This window comes from Histomonas meleagridis, assembly GCF_020186115.1.
Source record: "Histomonas meleagridis strain 2922-C6/04-10x chromosome Unknown contig_20, whole genome shotgun sequence".
Classification (NCBI taxonomy): Eukaryota; Parabasalia; order Tritrichomonadida; family Dientamoebidae; genus Histomonas; species Histomonas meleagridis.
In genome coordinates this window covers 370,939-388,577 of record NW_027150805.1, presented here as the reverse complement: position 1 = coordinate 388,577, position 17,639 = coordinate 370,939, and the positions used below count along the sequence as shown (strand labels likewise).

At 27.2% G+C, this 17,639-nt stretch overlaps 5 protein-coding genes across 5 annotated transcripts; 2 read left to right on the top strand and 3 right to left on the bottom strand.

Moving 5' to 3' along the window:
* Positions 1-6,410: 6,410 nt before the first annotated feature.
* GO595_002701 (uncharacterized protein) lies at positions 6,411-8,081 on the top strand (the record flags this gene model as incomplete). The annotated part of the gene is made up of 1 exon (XM_067915640.1): positions 6,411-8,081. One exon carries the CDS (start codon positions 6,411-6,413, stop codon positions 8,079-8,081), a length of 1,671 nt encoding a protein of 556 aa, XP_067776502.1.
* Positions 8,082-8,458: 377 nt separating this feature from the next.
* On the top strand, positions 8,459-9,994 carry GO595_002700 (heat shock 70 kDa protein cognate 2; the record flags this gene model as incomplete). The annotated part of the gene is made up of 1 exon (XM_067915639.1): positions 8,459-9,994. The coding sequence occupies one exon, from the start codon at positions 8,459-8,461 to the stop codon at positions 9,992-9,994; it is 1,536 nt and encodes a 511-aa protein (XP_067776501.1).
* Positions 9,995-10,984: 990 nt separating this feature from the next.
* GO595_002699 (uncharacterized protein) lies at positions 10,985-12,028 on the bottom strand (the record flags this gene model as incomplete). Its single annotated transcript, XM_067915638.1, has 1 exon — positions 10,985-12,028. The coding sequence occupies one exon, from the start codon at positions 12,026-12,028 to the stop codon at positions 10,985-10,987; it is 1,044 nt and encodes a 347-aa protein (XP_067776500.1).
* Positions 12,029-12,231: 203 nt separating this feature from the next.
* On the bottom strand, positions 12,232-12,822 carry GO595_002698 (small GTP-binding protein; the record flags this gene model as incomplete). The annotated part of the gene is made up of 1 exon (XM_067915637.1): positions 12,232-12,822. One exon carries the CDS (start codon positions 12,820-12,822, stop codon positions 12,232-12,234), a length of 591 nt encoding a protein of 196 aa, XP_067776499.1.
* Positions 12,823-16,843: 4,021 nt separating this feature from the next.
* Positions 16,844-17,380, bottom strand: GO595_002697 (uncharacterized protein; the record flags this gene model as incomplete). The annotated part of the gene is made up of 1 exon (XM_067915636.1): positions 16,844-17,380. One exon carries the CDS (start codon positions 17,378-17,380, stop codon positions 16,844-16,846), a length of 537 nt encoding a protein of 178 aa, XP_067776498.1.
* Between the last annotated feature and the right edge of the window lie 259 nt (positions 17,381-17,639).

Below are 17,639 nucleotides of genomic sequence, written 5' to 3'. Positions count from 1 at the left end.
TTTCGAAACTTTTAGAAAATAATGCATTAGATTCAGCTAAAAAATTATGTTCATATTTCAATTTCGATTTAATTGAAGCTATTTTACAATTTGGAACTGATTCTAATGAAGTTTTATCATATTTAAATGATTTGCCTATTGTTAAAATAGCATTTCAATTATCAAAGTCAGAAGAATTAAATGAAAACTATTCATTGATTCTTCAAAAATATTCGAAAATTAATAAAGAAAATCAAAATAATGAAAACAATTTTACAAATATTATCCCAGAAAGTTTATATAATATTTCGATTTTAGAACCTGAACAAATCGAAAAGGTTATTATTGAACTTGATAATAAACTTCAAAATGGGCCTTCAAAACGTTTTATATGTACTTGTATTCGTAAATTATTTACATTTGAACCATTACCAACAGATTTATTAATAAATTTAATATTACGGATATCTTCTAAAGACACCAAAGAGATCATTGAACCTATAATTTCCGAACTTAATTTAGAAGAATTACTTAAAATTCTTGAAATATGTAATAATGATTTATATGAAACAGTATTTTTATTAGTAAAAATATCAAAACTTGGAGTAAATCCATTTCCTTTAAAGAATGCATTATCATTTTTATTAAGTAAAAATGAATATTCTCTTGCGACTAAATTATGTGAATATTATAAATATAAATTCGATATTTCACATGTTATTAGAGAAGAAGCATTAAATTTATTAAAAGCAAATAAATCAATTACTGAATTATTAAATGTTGCACCTTTTTTAAAGAATGAAATATTAGAATCGATACCTGCTAAATATAAAATCAATGAAAAAACAAATGATTTCTTTGATTATATACCTAAGAATTGGGTAATAAGTCAAACACAAAACTCGACAATTCTTGAGAATATTAATGATATTGAAACAATCCAAAAATTACTTAATAAATTCGAGAACATTAATATCGATAAAGAAATTATATCATTAATAATACCTAAATTAAATGATTCTACTGAATTAGATATACAATATATAATTAAGTCATTAAAAACATATTTACCAATTATGAGGAATCCAAATGAAATATTAAATTTAGTTTTTAAAGATTTATATACGAAAATTGATCAAATTAATATAATTGATCATTCATCTGAATATTTAGCAAGTATACAATTGCCGAAAATAATCTTTGGTTTAACTGAATGTTTCCAATTAAAAGAAAAATATCAAATCAAATCACAAATATTTAATAGTCTTTCACAAATTGTTTCATATTCTCAAATATTAAATGAATTTATAAATTGTTTTTTTAATACTAAATATAAAGTTAATTATAAATTTGATAACTTTAATACAAATGAATTAGGAAAAGAATTAATAAAAATTTGTTATGATTATGATAACTTAGATTTAGCTAAAAAGATTTCGAATATTTGGAAAGTTAAATGTCCCGATTTAAATGATGAGTATTCACTTAAATGTTTTAAAATTGGTGTTAATAATGATTTTTGTGAAAATAGGAAAAATAAGAAATCACAAAACACTATTAACATTGTACAAAGATATATTAATTGTTTCACGCATATTCAATTTTTCGATCCGACTCTTTCGAATATAATTAATTTAGATATCGAACAATTTTTACCGGAATTTTATGAGGAAAAACAAGAAGAAGAAATTACACTTGAAGACTTTAATGTGTTTTCATTTTCACCACGTAAAAAGAAACAAAACAAAAATCAAATTTTATCATTTCAATCGAATGTACAAAAACTTAGTTTTGATGATAATGATAAAAATGAAGTTTTATCCTATGATCCAAGTAATTTAATCATGAATAGTAATAATAATAATAATTCTACGTGTTATTTTTATAAAAGAATTAAAGCTATTGTTGATTCTACAACTCTTTTCCAATCAGTTGATAACTTCCAATTGTTAAAATATTATTTGAAAAATTATTCGCCTTTGTTTAAGATGATATCATATTATTCATCATGTGGTAACTTTGAAAAAGCATTAAAATATTTTAATAAAGTTGAAACATTACAAGAAAGATGGGATATATTTTTCAATTCTATTTTTCTTACTGCTATTTCATATAATTTCTTAAAGAGATTACAATTTAGATTAAAGAAAGTTGACGAAAATTTAATAATTTTCGGATCATTCTTAGAAAAAATATTAAAATTATCAAATGAGAAATCATTAATATTATTAAAGTATGAAATCGAAATGTTTTTGGATCGTACTGATGAGGCATTGTTTTCTGCACTTGAATTATTTAAATCAAATAAAAATCCTCGAATTAGACAAAAATATCTCGAATTCGCAATGAACTCTGCGAAAGCTCATATAAGAAACATTGAAGAAGGAAATATGAATCGAAAATATAAATATGAAAAAGATACTGTTTTGAAATATTTAAAAATAATACCTTTGCAAATGAAATTTTGTGATTATTGTGTGAAAAATGATATTTCTTTGGATTTGACATTATTCGAAGGTGAAAAAAAGGCCGAATCAATGATAAATTATTTGTTAATCGGTAATCAAATCGATTTGGCTTTGGAAATAATAAAGAAATGTAGTCTTGACTTGTTAAATATTTCGAAGAATTTGACGGATACTTTTGTAGCTGACGATTTGGGAAAATTAAAAATATTTCTGAAAAATTTGGAAGAAAAAGCACCAAATGATATTTTTGCTAAGATTATAAATATGGTTTTGGTGAGGCTAAAATATGTTCATGCTGAAAATGATTTGGTCACATTGTTAATTGAACAATGTGTAAATGATAAACACTTAAAATGTTTGCTGTTGATCCAAAATGAACAATTTGAAGATGCTTTGGAAATTGCGAAAAATAATAAATTATATGAAATTTTACCATTAATTGGAAATTTGTCACATAAATTTTCTCCAAATGGTAAAAGCTTAGCAAATGAAGCTTCAAAAATTTTGGATAAGTTGTCATGAAAATTTAGCATAAATAAATCTTTATATATATGTTTATTTTATTTTTTTTCCTCTTATAAAATTGCATTGAGATAAACAAAAAGTGACAACAAGATATTTTTGGTCATGGGACAGATGGAAACCCTTTACTCAGTTTGTACCTTTCTTGGTACTGCAATCTTCGGGCTTATTTTCTTAAATTATTACCTTGAAGCGAAAGCAGATAATACTGAAAAACCATCTAAACAAAACAAGTGAATAAACCTTTTTATTAATAATCATTGTTTACCCGAAGCTAATCTCTTTAGTTTCAACAGCCTAAGTTTATTTTTTTTTAAATTATTTTTAAATTAATTTTACATATTTCCAATTAAACCAAAATAATTAAAACGCAAGCAAAAAAATGTTGTTTCTGAATCAAACTGTGGTCGCGTTTTAAAATATATCTTATATTACTTATTAACCATGGTTATTAACAATGTCAATGTACATTAAAAATAAATTATATTTTATATGATGCATTAAGCGTCAAGTCATTAATAAGCTCTATAAAGAAGGTGTTGATATCAATAGTTTTTGTTTCATGAGTAACTAAATTTTTTGCTATATTTAAAGGCAGTTCACAGCAATATCTTTTTCAACTTTATGTAAAATTGATCAAATTTTTGACAATGGAATGTAAATTTATATATTTTATGCAGAGTTTTATTATCGATAATAAACATGTAAAAGAACTAATTTAACTGTTTTTCTATGCGTTACTCTATTCATTTAATTTTTTTTAATATGTGGAAAGAAGAATACTGTTCTTCAGAATTGAGAGAGTAACACACCACGATGAAAAGAACTGAAAGAGACTGTTTATAAACACTGTTTATTCATTTCCGATTTTATTAAAAATATTTTCCCTCTTAACAAGGAGTAATAAGGTGATTCCCATATTTTAACTATTTCTTCGTGATGAAATGTACATGCCAAAGTATATGCGGTTCTAAATTTGTTGAATAATTTCCAAATATTATTTTGAAATATCAAATTATTAAAATAAATTTCGAATAAAACATATAAATATCTTTAGCATTAACATCAATTCCTTCTTGTTCAAGAAGTAATTTAACTATTTCTATGTTGTCATTTAAAGATGCATGCATAAGTGATGTTCTAAATAATTTAAATAATTTTCAAATATTATTTTGAAATCAAAAATTATTAAAATAAATATCAAATAAAACAAATAAATGTCTTTAGCATTAATATCAATTCCTTCTTGTTCAAGAAGTAGTTTAGCAATTTCTGTATTGCCATTTTTAGATGCTTCTATAAGTGCTGTACTAAATAATTTAAATAATTTCCAAATATTATTTTGAATTTCCAAATTATTAAAATAAATTCTAAATAAAACAAATAAATGTCTTTAGCATTAATATCAATTCCTTCTTGTTCAAGAAGTAATTTAACTATTTCTATTTGACCATTTTCAGAAGCAAGAATAAGTGCTGTTTTAAATATTTAGATTAATCTTCAAATATTATTTATAAACATAAAATAATCAATAGAAATTATAAACAGAAAAAATAAGCATTTTTTGTATTGATGTTTCCTTGTTCAATAAGCAAGTTAGTAATATTTGTATAACCTTTTTCAGATGCAAACATAAGCGCTGTATTAAATAATTTAAATAATTTCCAAATATTATAATGAAATCCAAAATTATTAAAAAATACATAAAATAAAACAACAAAATATCTTGAGCATTAATATCAATTGATACTTTTTCAAGAAGTAATTCAACTACCTCTAAGTAATCACTTTTAGATGCTTTCATAAGTGCTGTATCAAATAATTTAAATAATTTCCAGGTATTATTTTGAAATTCTAAATTTTTTTGATATAATTTAAATATATCAAATAAATATCTTGAACATTAATATCAATTCCTTCTTGTTCAAGAAATAATTTAACCAATTCTATGTAACCTTGTTCACATGCATAAATAAGTGCAGTCTTAAATAATTTAATTAAATTCCAATGATTATTTTGGAATATAAAATTTTGTAAATAAAATCGGAAAGTATATTTGAATCATTTTTATAATTAACATCAATTTCAATGTTTTCTAAGAAAAAGAGTAATATTTTAATGTTTATGCACACATTGGTTGGAAACAAAACCAAATCGACAACCTTTTCGAAGGAATATTCAACAATTTTATTCTCATAAATATATTTAAAGACATCATTTCGATGAAATTTAACTGCTGCTTCAAATGCACCTTCAAATGTTGAATGATTTTGTTCACATAAATGAATGATTTCAAGATTTCCACCTTCAACTGCATATTTGCCTGTATTATTTATGTTTGCTTCATTCATAAGTAAAAATTTAAAACATTTAACTGATCCAAAAAATGCTGCATAATCAATTAACGTAACATTTTCTTCATTAATGAATGAACATCTTTCATAAAGTGATGGCTCAATTGTTTGAATAAAGTCAAAATCATTTTGTGATGATATTTCTTGAAGTTTTTCTATTTCATCATTTCGAATGATTTTCGCGAGTTCATTTGGATTAACTCCTTCTTTAATTAATTTCTTATAAAGTTCCCAATCATTCTTTGAAAGCTCTTCATAATTTTTATGAAAATATTCAGAAAATGGAATATCATTTGAATCATTTGGTATTACAGTTAACATATAATGCGAAAAATAAAAAGTTTTTTTATTCTGAATAACAAATTTTGAAATTAAATGAAATTCAATCATTTTATCAAGTAGAAAATAAGATTCTTGGAGTGTCTAAACAAAGAAGAAAACGTGAAAATACATTAACTATTCGATTATTAATTTTATTTATTTCTTTTTCTTTAGTTTCAATTATTTTAATATAATTGAAGTAGATATTAAAATTTTTTATTTGTGAAAGAAATGATAAATAAATTAATTTTGCAATTGTAATATCGAAGCAATATAAAATATCATCGTAGAAAAGATTTATTGTTTTTTCAACAGATTCTATAATATTATCTGCATCCAAGTTGAAAATTATTTCATCAAGTAATATAAATGTTTGTGCCCATTTGCTTGAAGGGTGATCACGTTCTGCCTTGGAAATCATGATCTCTTTCTTAGAGAAACTTTTTCCAAGGAAAATTGACAAAAGTTTTGAGCGTATCGTTCCATCGTGCTTTGCTTGTTTATTATTAAACGGCTTTAGCCATCTCGTCATGTCACTTTTCGGCTTGAGGAAATGTGGAAAATATCGGACTTTCTCGAGCCTCACTGGAAAAGTCCCGAAGATTTCCTTGAGAAATACAAAAATAACTTTGATAACTTGCAGGCATTTTACAAAGCTCTGGATTCTTTTACAGAAATTTTAAAAGGAAAGTTAACAACAATCATTCATGATGATTACACAGAATTCGTTTCAATATCAAAGCAACTAATTCAACTTGGTGATTCTATGAGTGGATTATTAAAATTATTAGGATCAACAGAAAAGGCAATCGAAAAAGCATCACAAAATCTTCAAGAATCAATGCAACCACTAAAAGCGCAAACAGACAAACTTCACAGTATTCGTTATGAATATTCTATATGCTCGCTTGCATTAGAATCAATTGAATATCTTCAATCAATTGAAACATTACTCAATTCAAAAGAATTGAACACTTTCAACTTCATAGACATATCTATTGCTTTTTCTTATGTTAAGGCAAAAATTATTGGCCTTGATCAACCATCTGAAAGAAAACCAATCGAATCAGAATATGATAGACTCAATGGATTTTTTTGCGAAACTCTTTTAAACAGGTTTACTGAAAGCATTAAATCACGCTCAAAAGATGAACTTACCCTTCTCTTCCATGCAATAACTCTTATGGGAATTCAAGACATTGTTTATTCATCATTTTCAAACAATTTTCTTTCACCTCTTATCAACACATTGAACGGTGCTAGCTCTAAGTCAACTAGTAATGCCAGTCTTGTTTTGCCGAAAATTATTGAATATCTTCAAACAAAGGAAAATGACCTATTGTTTATCATAGAATCATCACCATCCTCATTCGATTTTCTTTTCTACTCGTTTTGGCCACTTGTCACTCAATGGCTTGAGCTTCAAATAACTTTTCCAATCGGAAATATAACTGAACAATTTCAGTGCTACGTTCTCCTCAACAAATTTTTTTCATTGTGTGAGTCACTATGTCGTTCTGATGAAGCTACTCAAGAAATTCTAAATTGTAATCGATCAAAAAGCATCTTTACCAAACTCCGTCTTGACATATATGGTCAGCTCATATCTAACAAGCTCTGTAATGATGCTGAATCTCTTTTTACTGCTCCACTCAAGCAAATTGATGACGATAATTTTGCGCTGTCAATTTCACCGAACTTTGTTCGCTTTTACAAAGAAATTTTTCATGAAGATAAATTTGTAATAGAACAAAGTAAAGATTTTGCGATTGTTTCGATGAAATTAATATCATCATTAAGTCGATTTGCAACTATTAATTCATCAAAACAAATGAAACCATTATTTTCATATGATTTACATAATATCCAACAATTTCTAACCAAATATACACCATTGCACTTGTTAAAAGTAATGGAAATTCCCATTAAATCATTAGAAGAAACTTCGAATTCATTAAAGAGTGAAATCACTCAAGACCTCATTCAAAATTGTATAGCAAAGATTCAATACATTTCAAATATGAACGGCACAAGCGTTCAAAATTCAACGAAATTAAAACCGTCGCCGAATGCTGTTGCTGCACTTTCACCTTATATCGAATGGGCTTCGAAAGAAGGGTCTAAGATTGCAAATGAAGAAATGCTAACACAAATTGTGAAGGCATTATTTGAAAATTTCTATCAGTTATCTGAGACTTTGTTGACTTCAATCAAAACTGATTTGGATAAATTACTTGTGTTTCGAAAGAATAAGTCTTCAAGTGTGGACTTTGAAGGTGTGAAATCTAATTTGTTTAACATTGAAGGCGTAAAAGCAAAGCTTAAGGTCGATTTGGAATATATTGCAAATATTGCAAGAGGAAAACATGTAAATGTTGACTCATTGGAAATATATTTGAAATTGGTGCAATTTTTAAGACCTGAAGAAACAAAGTAATAATAAATTGAATTGTTGTTTAGATTAATTTTTTTTAATATAAAATAATACATTAATTTTAATATGTTACTTGTAATAAACATCTGATGAATTAGGGCCATTTGAATGAGATTCAAAGATATCAATCAATTTCCGATAAAAAATTGATTTTTCAATGTATTTTCTAAAGAATGAATATCACTTAAAACTACATCTTATGTAAGTCATTTTAGCAGATATTTTTTTGGGACTTTATTTAGAGCCAAATGGTTGTTTTTGCCAAAGTATTGGTGTTGATTAAAACCGTAAAATTTCATAAGAATTGTGAATTTTACAAAATGCCGATCATTTGACATAATTTTAGGCATTTTTTATACCATTTTTTAGAAGGTCTTCTCATGAAGAAGCAAAAAGTTCGTTACATCCTAGGCATCGACCTTGGCACAACGTACAGCAGTGTAGCCGTTTATAAAAACAATGAAGTTGAGATAATCCCTATTAATAGCAAATTATCAATTCCATCTTATGTAACTTTTACAGAAGATGGCCAAGTACTCTGTGGGTATGTAGCAAAAGATCAAGCAAGTCAGTACTTAAACTCTACTGTATTTGATTCTAAACGACTAATTGGAAGAAAATTTACTGATCCAATAATCAAAGAATGCAAAGACTTATGGCCTTTCACAGTTGTTCAAGATGGTGGTGTTCCTAAGATCAAAATCCAATTCCAAAATAGTCAAAAGATCTTTTTGCCAGAAGAAATCTCTTCCGAAATTCTCAAAGAATTGAAAGGCCTTGCCGAAGATTTTTATAGCGTTAAAATTGATGAAGCTGTTATTACCATTCCTGCTGATTTCAATAGTAACCAACGTCAAGCCACTCGCAAAGCAGGGGAACTTGCAGGTCTTAAAGTTCTACGTCTTATTGAAGAGCCAACGGCAGCAGCCATTGCATGTGGCTTGAAAGAAAATTCTAATTATAATAACAAAAAAATTCTTATATTTGATTTTGGTGGTGGAACTCTTGATGTTTCTATTCTTAACGTTGATAAAAACGATTTTCAAGTCATAGCTACTGATGGTGATCCACATCTTGGTGGTCAAGATTTTGATAATAATCTTCTTCATTATGTCGCCAAATGCTTTAAAGAAAAACACAACTGTGACTTTCTTCAAAACAAACGATCTGTTCTCTTTGTGAAAGATAAATGTGAAGAAGCCAAGATCGTTTTAGCAAAGAATCAGAAAACGACCATTTCGTGTCCATCACTTTGTGGCATTGATTATAAGATCGAAATTAAACGCGAAGAATTTGAAAGCATTAATTCAGAATTATTTGATCGAATTTTAAACCCTGTCAAACGCGTTTTAGAAGATAAAGGCCTCTTTAAGGAGAATATTGACGATTATATTCTTATAGGCGGGTCATCGAAGATACCAAAAGTTCGTTCAATTCTTCGAGAGTACTTTGGAAAAGAACCATTAAATCTAACACGAGTACATCCCGAACTTGCTGTCGTAAGTGGTGCAGCAATTCTTGGCGGAGATATCGCTGGTAATGAATATCCCATTGTTCGAATTCGTTCGGTATTACCGCATTCACTTGGAGTTGAATTATATAATGGGGAAATGCAAAAAATCATCGCGAAGAATACGAATATTCCAATAGAAGTTCATGAAAACTATACAACAGCTTCTGACTACCAGAATCAAATTAAAATTTCCGTCTTCATGGGAGAAGATCAAACAGCGAGAAATAATTCGTTTTTGGGCGAGTTCTTGATGGGAGGGATCACAAACGGAAAAATTGGAGAACCAAAAATTACAGTGACATTTAAGGTGGACGAAGAAGGAATATTAAAAGTGTCGGCATTGGATACAAAAACAGGCGCGTACAAGGAAGGAAATATGAAGAACGTTCTACATATTATGTAAACAAGAAGTTGTTATGTGAATGAATTCATTATGTAAACAAGAAGTTGTTATGTGAATGAATTCATTATGTAAACAAGAAGTTGTTATGTGAATGAATTCATTATATAAACAAGAAGTTGTTATGTGAATGAATTCATTATATAAACAAGAAGTTGTTATGTGAATGAATTCATTATATAAACAAGAAGTTGTTATGTGAATGAATTCATTATGTAAACAAGAAGTTGTTATGTGAATGAATTCATTATGTAAACAAGAAGTTGTTATGTGAATGAATTCATTATGTAAACAAGAAGTTGTTATGTGAATGAATTCATTATATAAACAAGAAGTTGTTATGTGAATGAATTATGAGAAATAATTTTTTTATTTGTTGAAGAAATCTCCATTTTAATAAAAAAAATAAAGTATGAAACAATGGTGAATTAAAAAAGAATAAAAAATATTTAGCTACTGGTTTTTATTTTGTATTATAAGTAAAATCATTTTTAGTTAATAAGAAAGTTAAAAAATGATATTCTTCAGATTGGAAATGCCCAAAAATATCAAATAAATTAAAATAATTACATGTCAAACCAAAAGAAATAGAATGAAAATAGAAATAACAACATAGAAATAAGTCGAAGTCTCTTGCTTCATGCAACATTTGGTGGTTAACTTCATTTGGTGGAACATATTTTCATATTTTATTTTACAAACTGTAATTTTTAATTCAATAGATTACATGATTTTTGTGGATTATTTACAAGCTATAATTTATTGTTTATTTCATTTGGAATAACTCATTAATTTACTTTTTATGTAGTTTAAATGTTCTTTGAATAATTATTCTTTTTCATCATCAAAAAATATTTTTTTATTTTATTTTCGTTTTCTGTAATGTTTCCAGCAAATAACATTTTTCTATTCTTTTCTTTATAAAACTCAAAGTTTTCCTTAAAACAAATCAAACAAATTCTTTTATTCCTAACAAAAGATGGAACATATTAATCAAGTTGCATATAATGGAGATGAACAAATTTTCTCATTTGTGCTTAATTGGAACAGCGCCCTTATCAGCATTCCTGCAGCCAACGCCACCATCATAGTTTTATATACTTTTGGTGGGAGAATGAAATAAGTGATTACAGTTCCAATGAAAAAATGAAGAATAAGAAACGTCCTACGTGGCTTCCTCCATCCTATATATTCCTGGAAGAATTGGCACACTTTAAAGTATCCTTTCATAGCTTTTGGAGTTTCTTCAAGAGTTTGGCGGTTTTTGGCGGTTTCCTCATTGATTAATTTCCACGCAGTAAACGCCAGAAGGCCAATGGATAAGATGGATATGAATGTGAGAAAATCAACGTACTTGAGACATGATGATATTAAGGCTAGAACAAAAAGAATTCGGATTTTGATGATTATGTCAAAATGGAAATTATTAAGAAAATCAATTGCATGAGTAAAATGGTTCCATGGATTTGTGCTTTCATCAACTTCTGAATGCTGTTCAACGGGTTGCGTTTCAATAACTTTCTTAGGTTTTGTTGAATTGGGTAGATCAATTGCAATGGATGTATAAGAAACACGAGAAACATCAATAGAGGAAACTTCTTTAAGGATCGTGGGAACATCTGTGGATTTTTTTATTGAGCTTTCAGCAAGAATACGAAATACCATAAAACATTGTAAAAGAGTGTTCCAATCATTAAACTTAATTTTAATTGTTGAAACATTGGAATCAGAAATAAGAAATATGAGATCTGATTTGTTAATTGATAAATAATAGAGTGAATCAAAAGTAGCATGAGCAGCGCCTTTTTTAGGAAATCCTATTTTAGGAAGGAATATCATCCTCTTTGTAGTTAAGTAAATGGTGCCTTTAGTTGGATTTGCATTTTCTTCATCATTTGAACAAAGAGAAATATCTGTGAATGATGCAACTAATGGTTCTGTTTTTGCATTTCCTCCAAAGGCAAGAAATAATTGACGTATTGCCTCATTTTCTGGTTTGCTCCATTGAGACCAATATTCCCCATCAGAATCGGACATAATTTCTCTGATAAATCGGTTATTTCCTATCGTTAAACGTTCTCCGTGCAATCAAGAATTACAAATTTTTGAACAATCCAATAATAATCAATGAACTCAATTTAAACAGTTGTAAACTACATAGACTATATATATATATATATATATATATATCATTTACTGGTGGAGATTATAAATTTTTACAAAAAGTATTTTGAATAAACTCAACAAGAACATTTTTGTTTTTTGCCATCTTCAAGAGTAACTGAACTATGCGTAGTGCCATTTTCACCAAACGTTTCATAGAGAATTGATGCAATATTTGATACTAAATCATTTATCCCTTGGCCTGTTTTTGCACTTCCTTCTGACCATTCAATACTTTGATCTTCTGCAAATTGTTCTATTTGTTGTGATGTAATTACTCTATCATCTAGATCAACCTTATTTGCAAAAAGATATATTTTTGCATCTGGAGCTGATTCCTTTACAAAGTCTACCCACTGTGAGAGTGATTGGAAAGAATCTTGCTTTGAAACATCACAAACCAAAAAAGCACCTTTTGAATCTCTTGCATAAAAACCTACAAGTCCACGGTAAGCTTCTTGCCCGGCTGTATCCCACAATTCTAAGTTAACTATACGTTCATCAACTTTACTTGTTATTGTAACATATTGTGATCCTGTTGTTGGGACGTGATTTTCCAAAAAATTTCCACTATAAATTCTATTAATAATTGTAGTTTTCCCAACGCCTGAATTTCCTACCATCACTACTTTGTATGTAGGGCTTGAAGAGCCTTTTTTAGCTTTCATTAAATAATGATTTTATTCACACAAATTTTACTGCTTTTCCATTCAAATTTCTCATCGTCGCGTTCAATTAAAATAACGATGTGCATTACTCGGTTGATATGCATCACAGTATGTAATGGGAAATTATATTGAAAAGAAATTTATAGGATATGTAATATCATATCACTCATCCATGTCATGGATAAAATTAGACTAAATAAAATGACTGTCATAAGATTTTGTTTTTGCAAAAACAATACAAACAACTTTAACACTATCTTCGTGTCTAACTAAATAATGACTAAATTTACCAATACATTAATGAATTACAATATACATTACAATATGCATTACATTAATGAATAACCACAAGTTTATTAATATTTTATATGAATTTGATATCGTTAAAAAATTATGTAACGTTCTATGGAACTAAATGCCTGATGATGATATTACTACCATAAACACAGGAGATAAAAAGTTGAATGATCTATCAACCTGCTTGAAATTCCTAATTGAGCTTGAGAAAATTGTATTCAGTTTAACAGAAGAAAACTTGCAGCCATCCATTAAAAAAGTAATGACATTTTTTGATTTAAAATTTCCAAATACAATTTAATATTATTATAAGTAAATTAGTTTATAATACATTTTCATCACCAAAACATGAATATGATATTTACTTAAATTTTTTAAAAGCATTTCAGATTAAAGAAGAAGAAATTAATCAAAATATCTCTAATTTTATATATGTTTTAATAATTTGGAATATGTTTTAATAATTTGAAACAGCACTTCATATAGCAGTTAGAAATAATAATATAGAAATAGTAAAATTACTTTTAGATAAAGGAATTGATGTTAATGCAAAAACTATTCATTTGAATAATTTGGAATATGTTTTAATAATTTATAATATGTTTTAATAATTTGAAACAGCACTTCATATAGCAGTTAAAAATAATAATATAGAAATAGTAAAATTACTTTTAGATAAAGAAGGAATTGATGTTAATGCAAAAAATATTCATTTGAATAATTTGGAATATGTTTTAATAATTTATAATATGTTTTAATAATTTGAAACAGCACTTCATATAGCAGTTAAAAATAATAATATAGAAATAGTAAAATTACTTTTAGATAAAGGAATTGATGTTAATGCAAAAACTATTCATTTGAATAATATTAATTCAATACAGAGTAGTGTAAGCGAAAAAAAAACACCCAAAAAATGAATATTATCCTTAATAAAATCAAGCCAAATTTTTTCTATGTTACATAGGTACCTTAATAAATATAATTTTGTAATTTATTTTAAAAAATTTTGAAATCGCAAATTTACTGATTTTTTTGAAATTCTCAAAATATTGAAATATTTTTATCATAATTTGAATATTTTAGTTTATTTATTATCAAATAATAGTAAAGTTAAAACGGAATTGTTTTTATATAAAATTTTACTCCATGTTTAATTATTTTTTCATATAATATTATTTCGATTTGTTACAAAAAATTCCACAATGATATTTTAAATTTTGAAGTACCATTAAATAGAATACAATCAATATTTTGTATTTATAACAGTTTTATCAAAATCCTTTGGTACATTTTAGAAAAATTTTCCATTTAAGCACAACAAATTTCAATATAATGATGTGACATGTGAATTGAGAAATATTTTTGAATATCACAAAAACATGAAAAAAAAATTTAAATGAAATTAATGTTTACTCTTTATAATAAAAATCAGAAGGATTTTGATCATTGTAAATGTTATTCATCAAAATAATGCATTTAAATAAAGAAATGCAATTATTGTAAATTTTGATAAAAATAGAAAATAAATAGAATTTAATGTTATTACATCAGCAACTTCAATTTAGAAGCATATATTGAATAATTTTTACATAAAACAATTATGTTATTTCAAGAAAAATGAACAAAAAGTTGTAGCAACATGTTTCTTTGAGTTGACTTTTTGTGTACGATATCAACTTTTTGTAAGCATTTCAAATATTTGAAATCAAAAAATAAAAATATCCAAAAAATATAGGAATGAATTCACTTAAAGACATGTTATATAGGGTTTAATCTCTATGTTTATTGATATTTTCAAGTTATATAAAAATCCCATTGTGGAATTTTTCGCTTACACAACTCTTTCAATACAAACAAATTTTGTTGGAAAAAGATAATCGGATATAAAAAGACGGTATCAACCAACTCTCCTTCTAATAATTTTTTTAAAAAAATTTGGAATTATTTATACTAAATTGTTGCCCGAATAATTTTCGAAATAATGGCTGTTTGTAAAGTACCCAAAAAGTAGGAAAGGTAGAGTTCGTTTTTTCAAAAATTTATACGAAAAGTAGTATTTCATTGGCGAAGATAAGCAACAGATATTCACCCAAGAACAAATAACAGGGATACGTGATTTGCTAACAATAAGGCGCTAAAATGAAGCCCAAGGCCAAAAAATTGGGCTTAAGAACTCTTATAACCGAAAACAAGATTTTTTCATTTCTTATAATATTCCCACAATTGTCATATTTATTGATCATTTTGAACAGGGGATCTCCAGGTAAATTTTTTGAACTTGTTCAAACTTTTAAATCATGAATATGAATAAAAATATTTTTCATCAAAAGTCTCCTTTAAAAGTGCTTAAGCAACCGTTTCATCTATCACGAAATTGAACGCGCGCCGATTCCTGAAAAGTGCTTAAGCCTTAACCGCTGATTTCCAGATCTAAGCGTAATATAAAATGGAAATATCTCAAAAATAAAATAATAATTTTTAATATTATTCTAAATAAATATTTTACTAATATCGTGTTTTAATATTTTATATTTTAATAATATTTTCATTTGATAATTGCTCGGAAAACTAATATTGAGAATATTGAATGCAAGGGATATTATTTACTCATTTTTTCTTATGATGATTAATTGATTCAAAAATACTTTCAATACATATCTGGTCGGACTACACACTCAAGCAGGATTCACGAAATTGAACACCGCCGATTTTTTTCAACAAAACTTCACTTATTGCAATAAATAAACACTTTTAGTGTGTTTTAAATATGGTACAATAATTTATTGTGGAAAATCAAACAAATTCTTTTAATTATGAAAAAAGTGGTTTTTATTTATTTCTTGATTTTCAACAATTTTTGGGCTTCAAAATCACGTCCTTTCTGGGCTTAATTCGGCCCCTTAGCTAACAAACAATAAAACCTCAGTATTATCATTATTAATAAATATCTTGTTCAATATTTTATGAATTTGATATATACTGCACAGGCTTTTTTGGTGAATAAAAAATTTTTAATAATATTGTTAAAATCAGTGTTTTTTATTTTGGGCAAAAATAGAACAAAATGGACAGGGTACCCCTAACGATAGAAGGTGAATATGTGTCACTTTTAGAACAGGATCTCTATTGTTCGACTTGTAAAGTTATAATAAAATCCAATTCGGATCAAAAAAAAAAATGACTAAACGTCTGTCAATTTGCATTTTGTTTACACATCCCTTGTCGATACCTATCAGCTCTTTCAACTTTAAAACCATTGCTTAAGAGACCGTTTGACCAATGTCGTGAAGAAACTTAATATTCACTGAAGTTCAATCGTCATTGATAAACAATTCAAAAAAAGCTATCGATCATTTTTTTGATTTAATCACAACAAAACTTTTAGAAAAGTGAAATCAATCTTTTACTCTTTAGGGTTTCAAGGAGTTTGAGCATATTTTCCAATGTTAACATCTAAAAAATATGTGCCTCTGTGGGCAGAGATCTGTCCAAGATGAAAATCTAGTTAAAATATATAATGGGCGCGCTGGTGGGTTATGTTTAAAAATTTCTTTTTTGAGAACGAACGATAGATAAATTCAATAATTAAAAACAGTTTTCAGAAAAATGTGTTGTGAAAACAAGTTTCCCGCCACAACTTATTGTAATAATGTTATCTTTCGCTTGGCTGATACCAGTTTTTTCATGGCCAGTTTTTTGTTCATGCGTAAGTGCGATTGATTTAATTGGTGACTTTGAATTTATCAAGTGGAGAAGGATGGTCCGAATAAAAATCTAAAATCTCTTCAAACGTTCGTGGCCTAATAAGGGTTGTCTTAGGTAGTTCTTCTGGAACAGAATTTACCGGTTGATTTGACTTTATTGGATTTGGTTGGAACTGTATATTAAGATGCGGGACATGTGTTCTCTCTGGGCTTTGTTTTTCTGGTGAAATTCTGGATTGTTGGAGAGGAATAGATCGAGGAGTTACAAATCTGTTAGCACCTGCTGTTCGAATCGGACGAACTAATGTCCTTGGAGGTGGTTTTTCCTTTTTTTCTTCAATTGAACATGAATCGTATGAATCAATATTAACTATAAGCTTTCCTACTCGAAGATCTTCACCAACTGGTGGAACCCCTTCTTCTTTATAAATAGAACTTTCGATTATTGTTCCTTCTAAATCTCTGATTTCAAATCTATATCGATTTTGAAATTCTTTTGAATGTTTAATTATGGCTATTCCATCATCCCACTTCTTTCTCTTTTGTGTTAGCATTTTTGTAAAGCAAACTTTTGCGTGAAGTTCTTCTCCCATTGGCTGCGCAAAAATGAAGTTCTCTTTTGCAACAATTCATCAGTTTGAAACCGTTGTGATTAAATGCATAATGATCGTAGAGATATTTCACTTTTTGCTCTGACACTTTTCCATTACTTGGAAACCGTTTATAGCTTTTCCACGTTTTAATTGGCTATTTTCATTGTGAGACTTATTGCTTATCAAAAAGGCCGAAAATAATATGCCTTCATCAATTCTA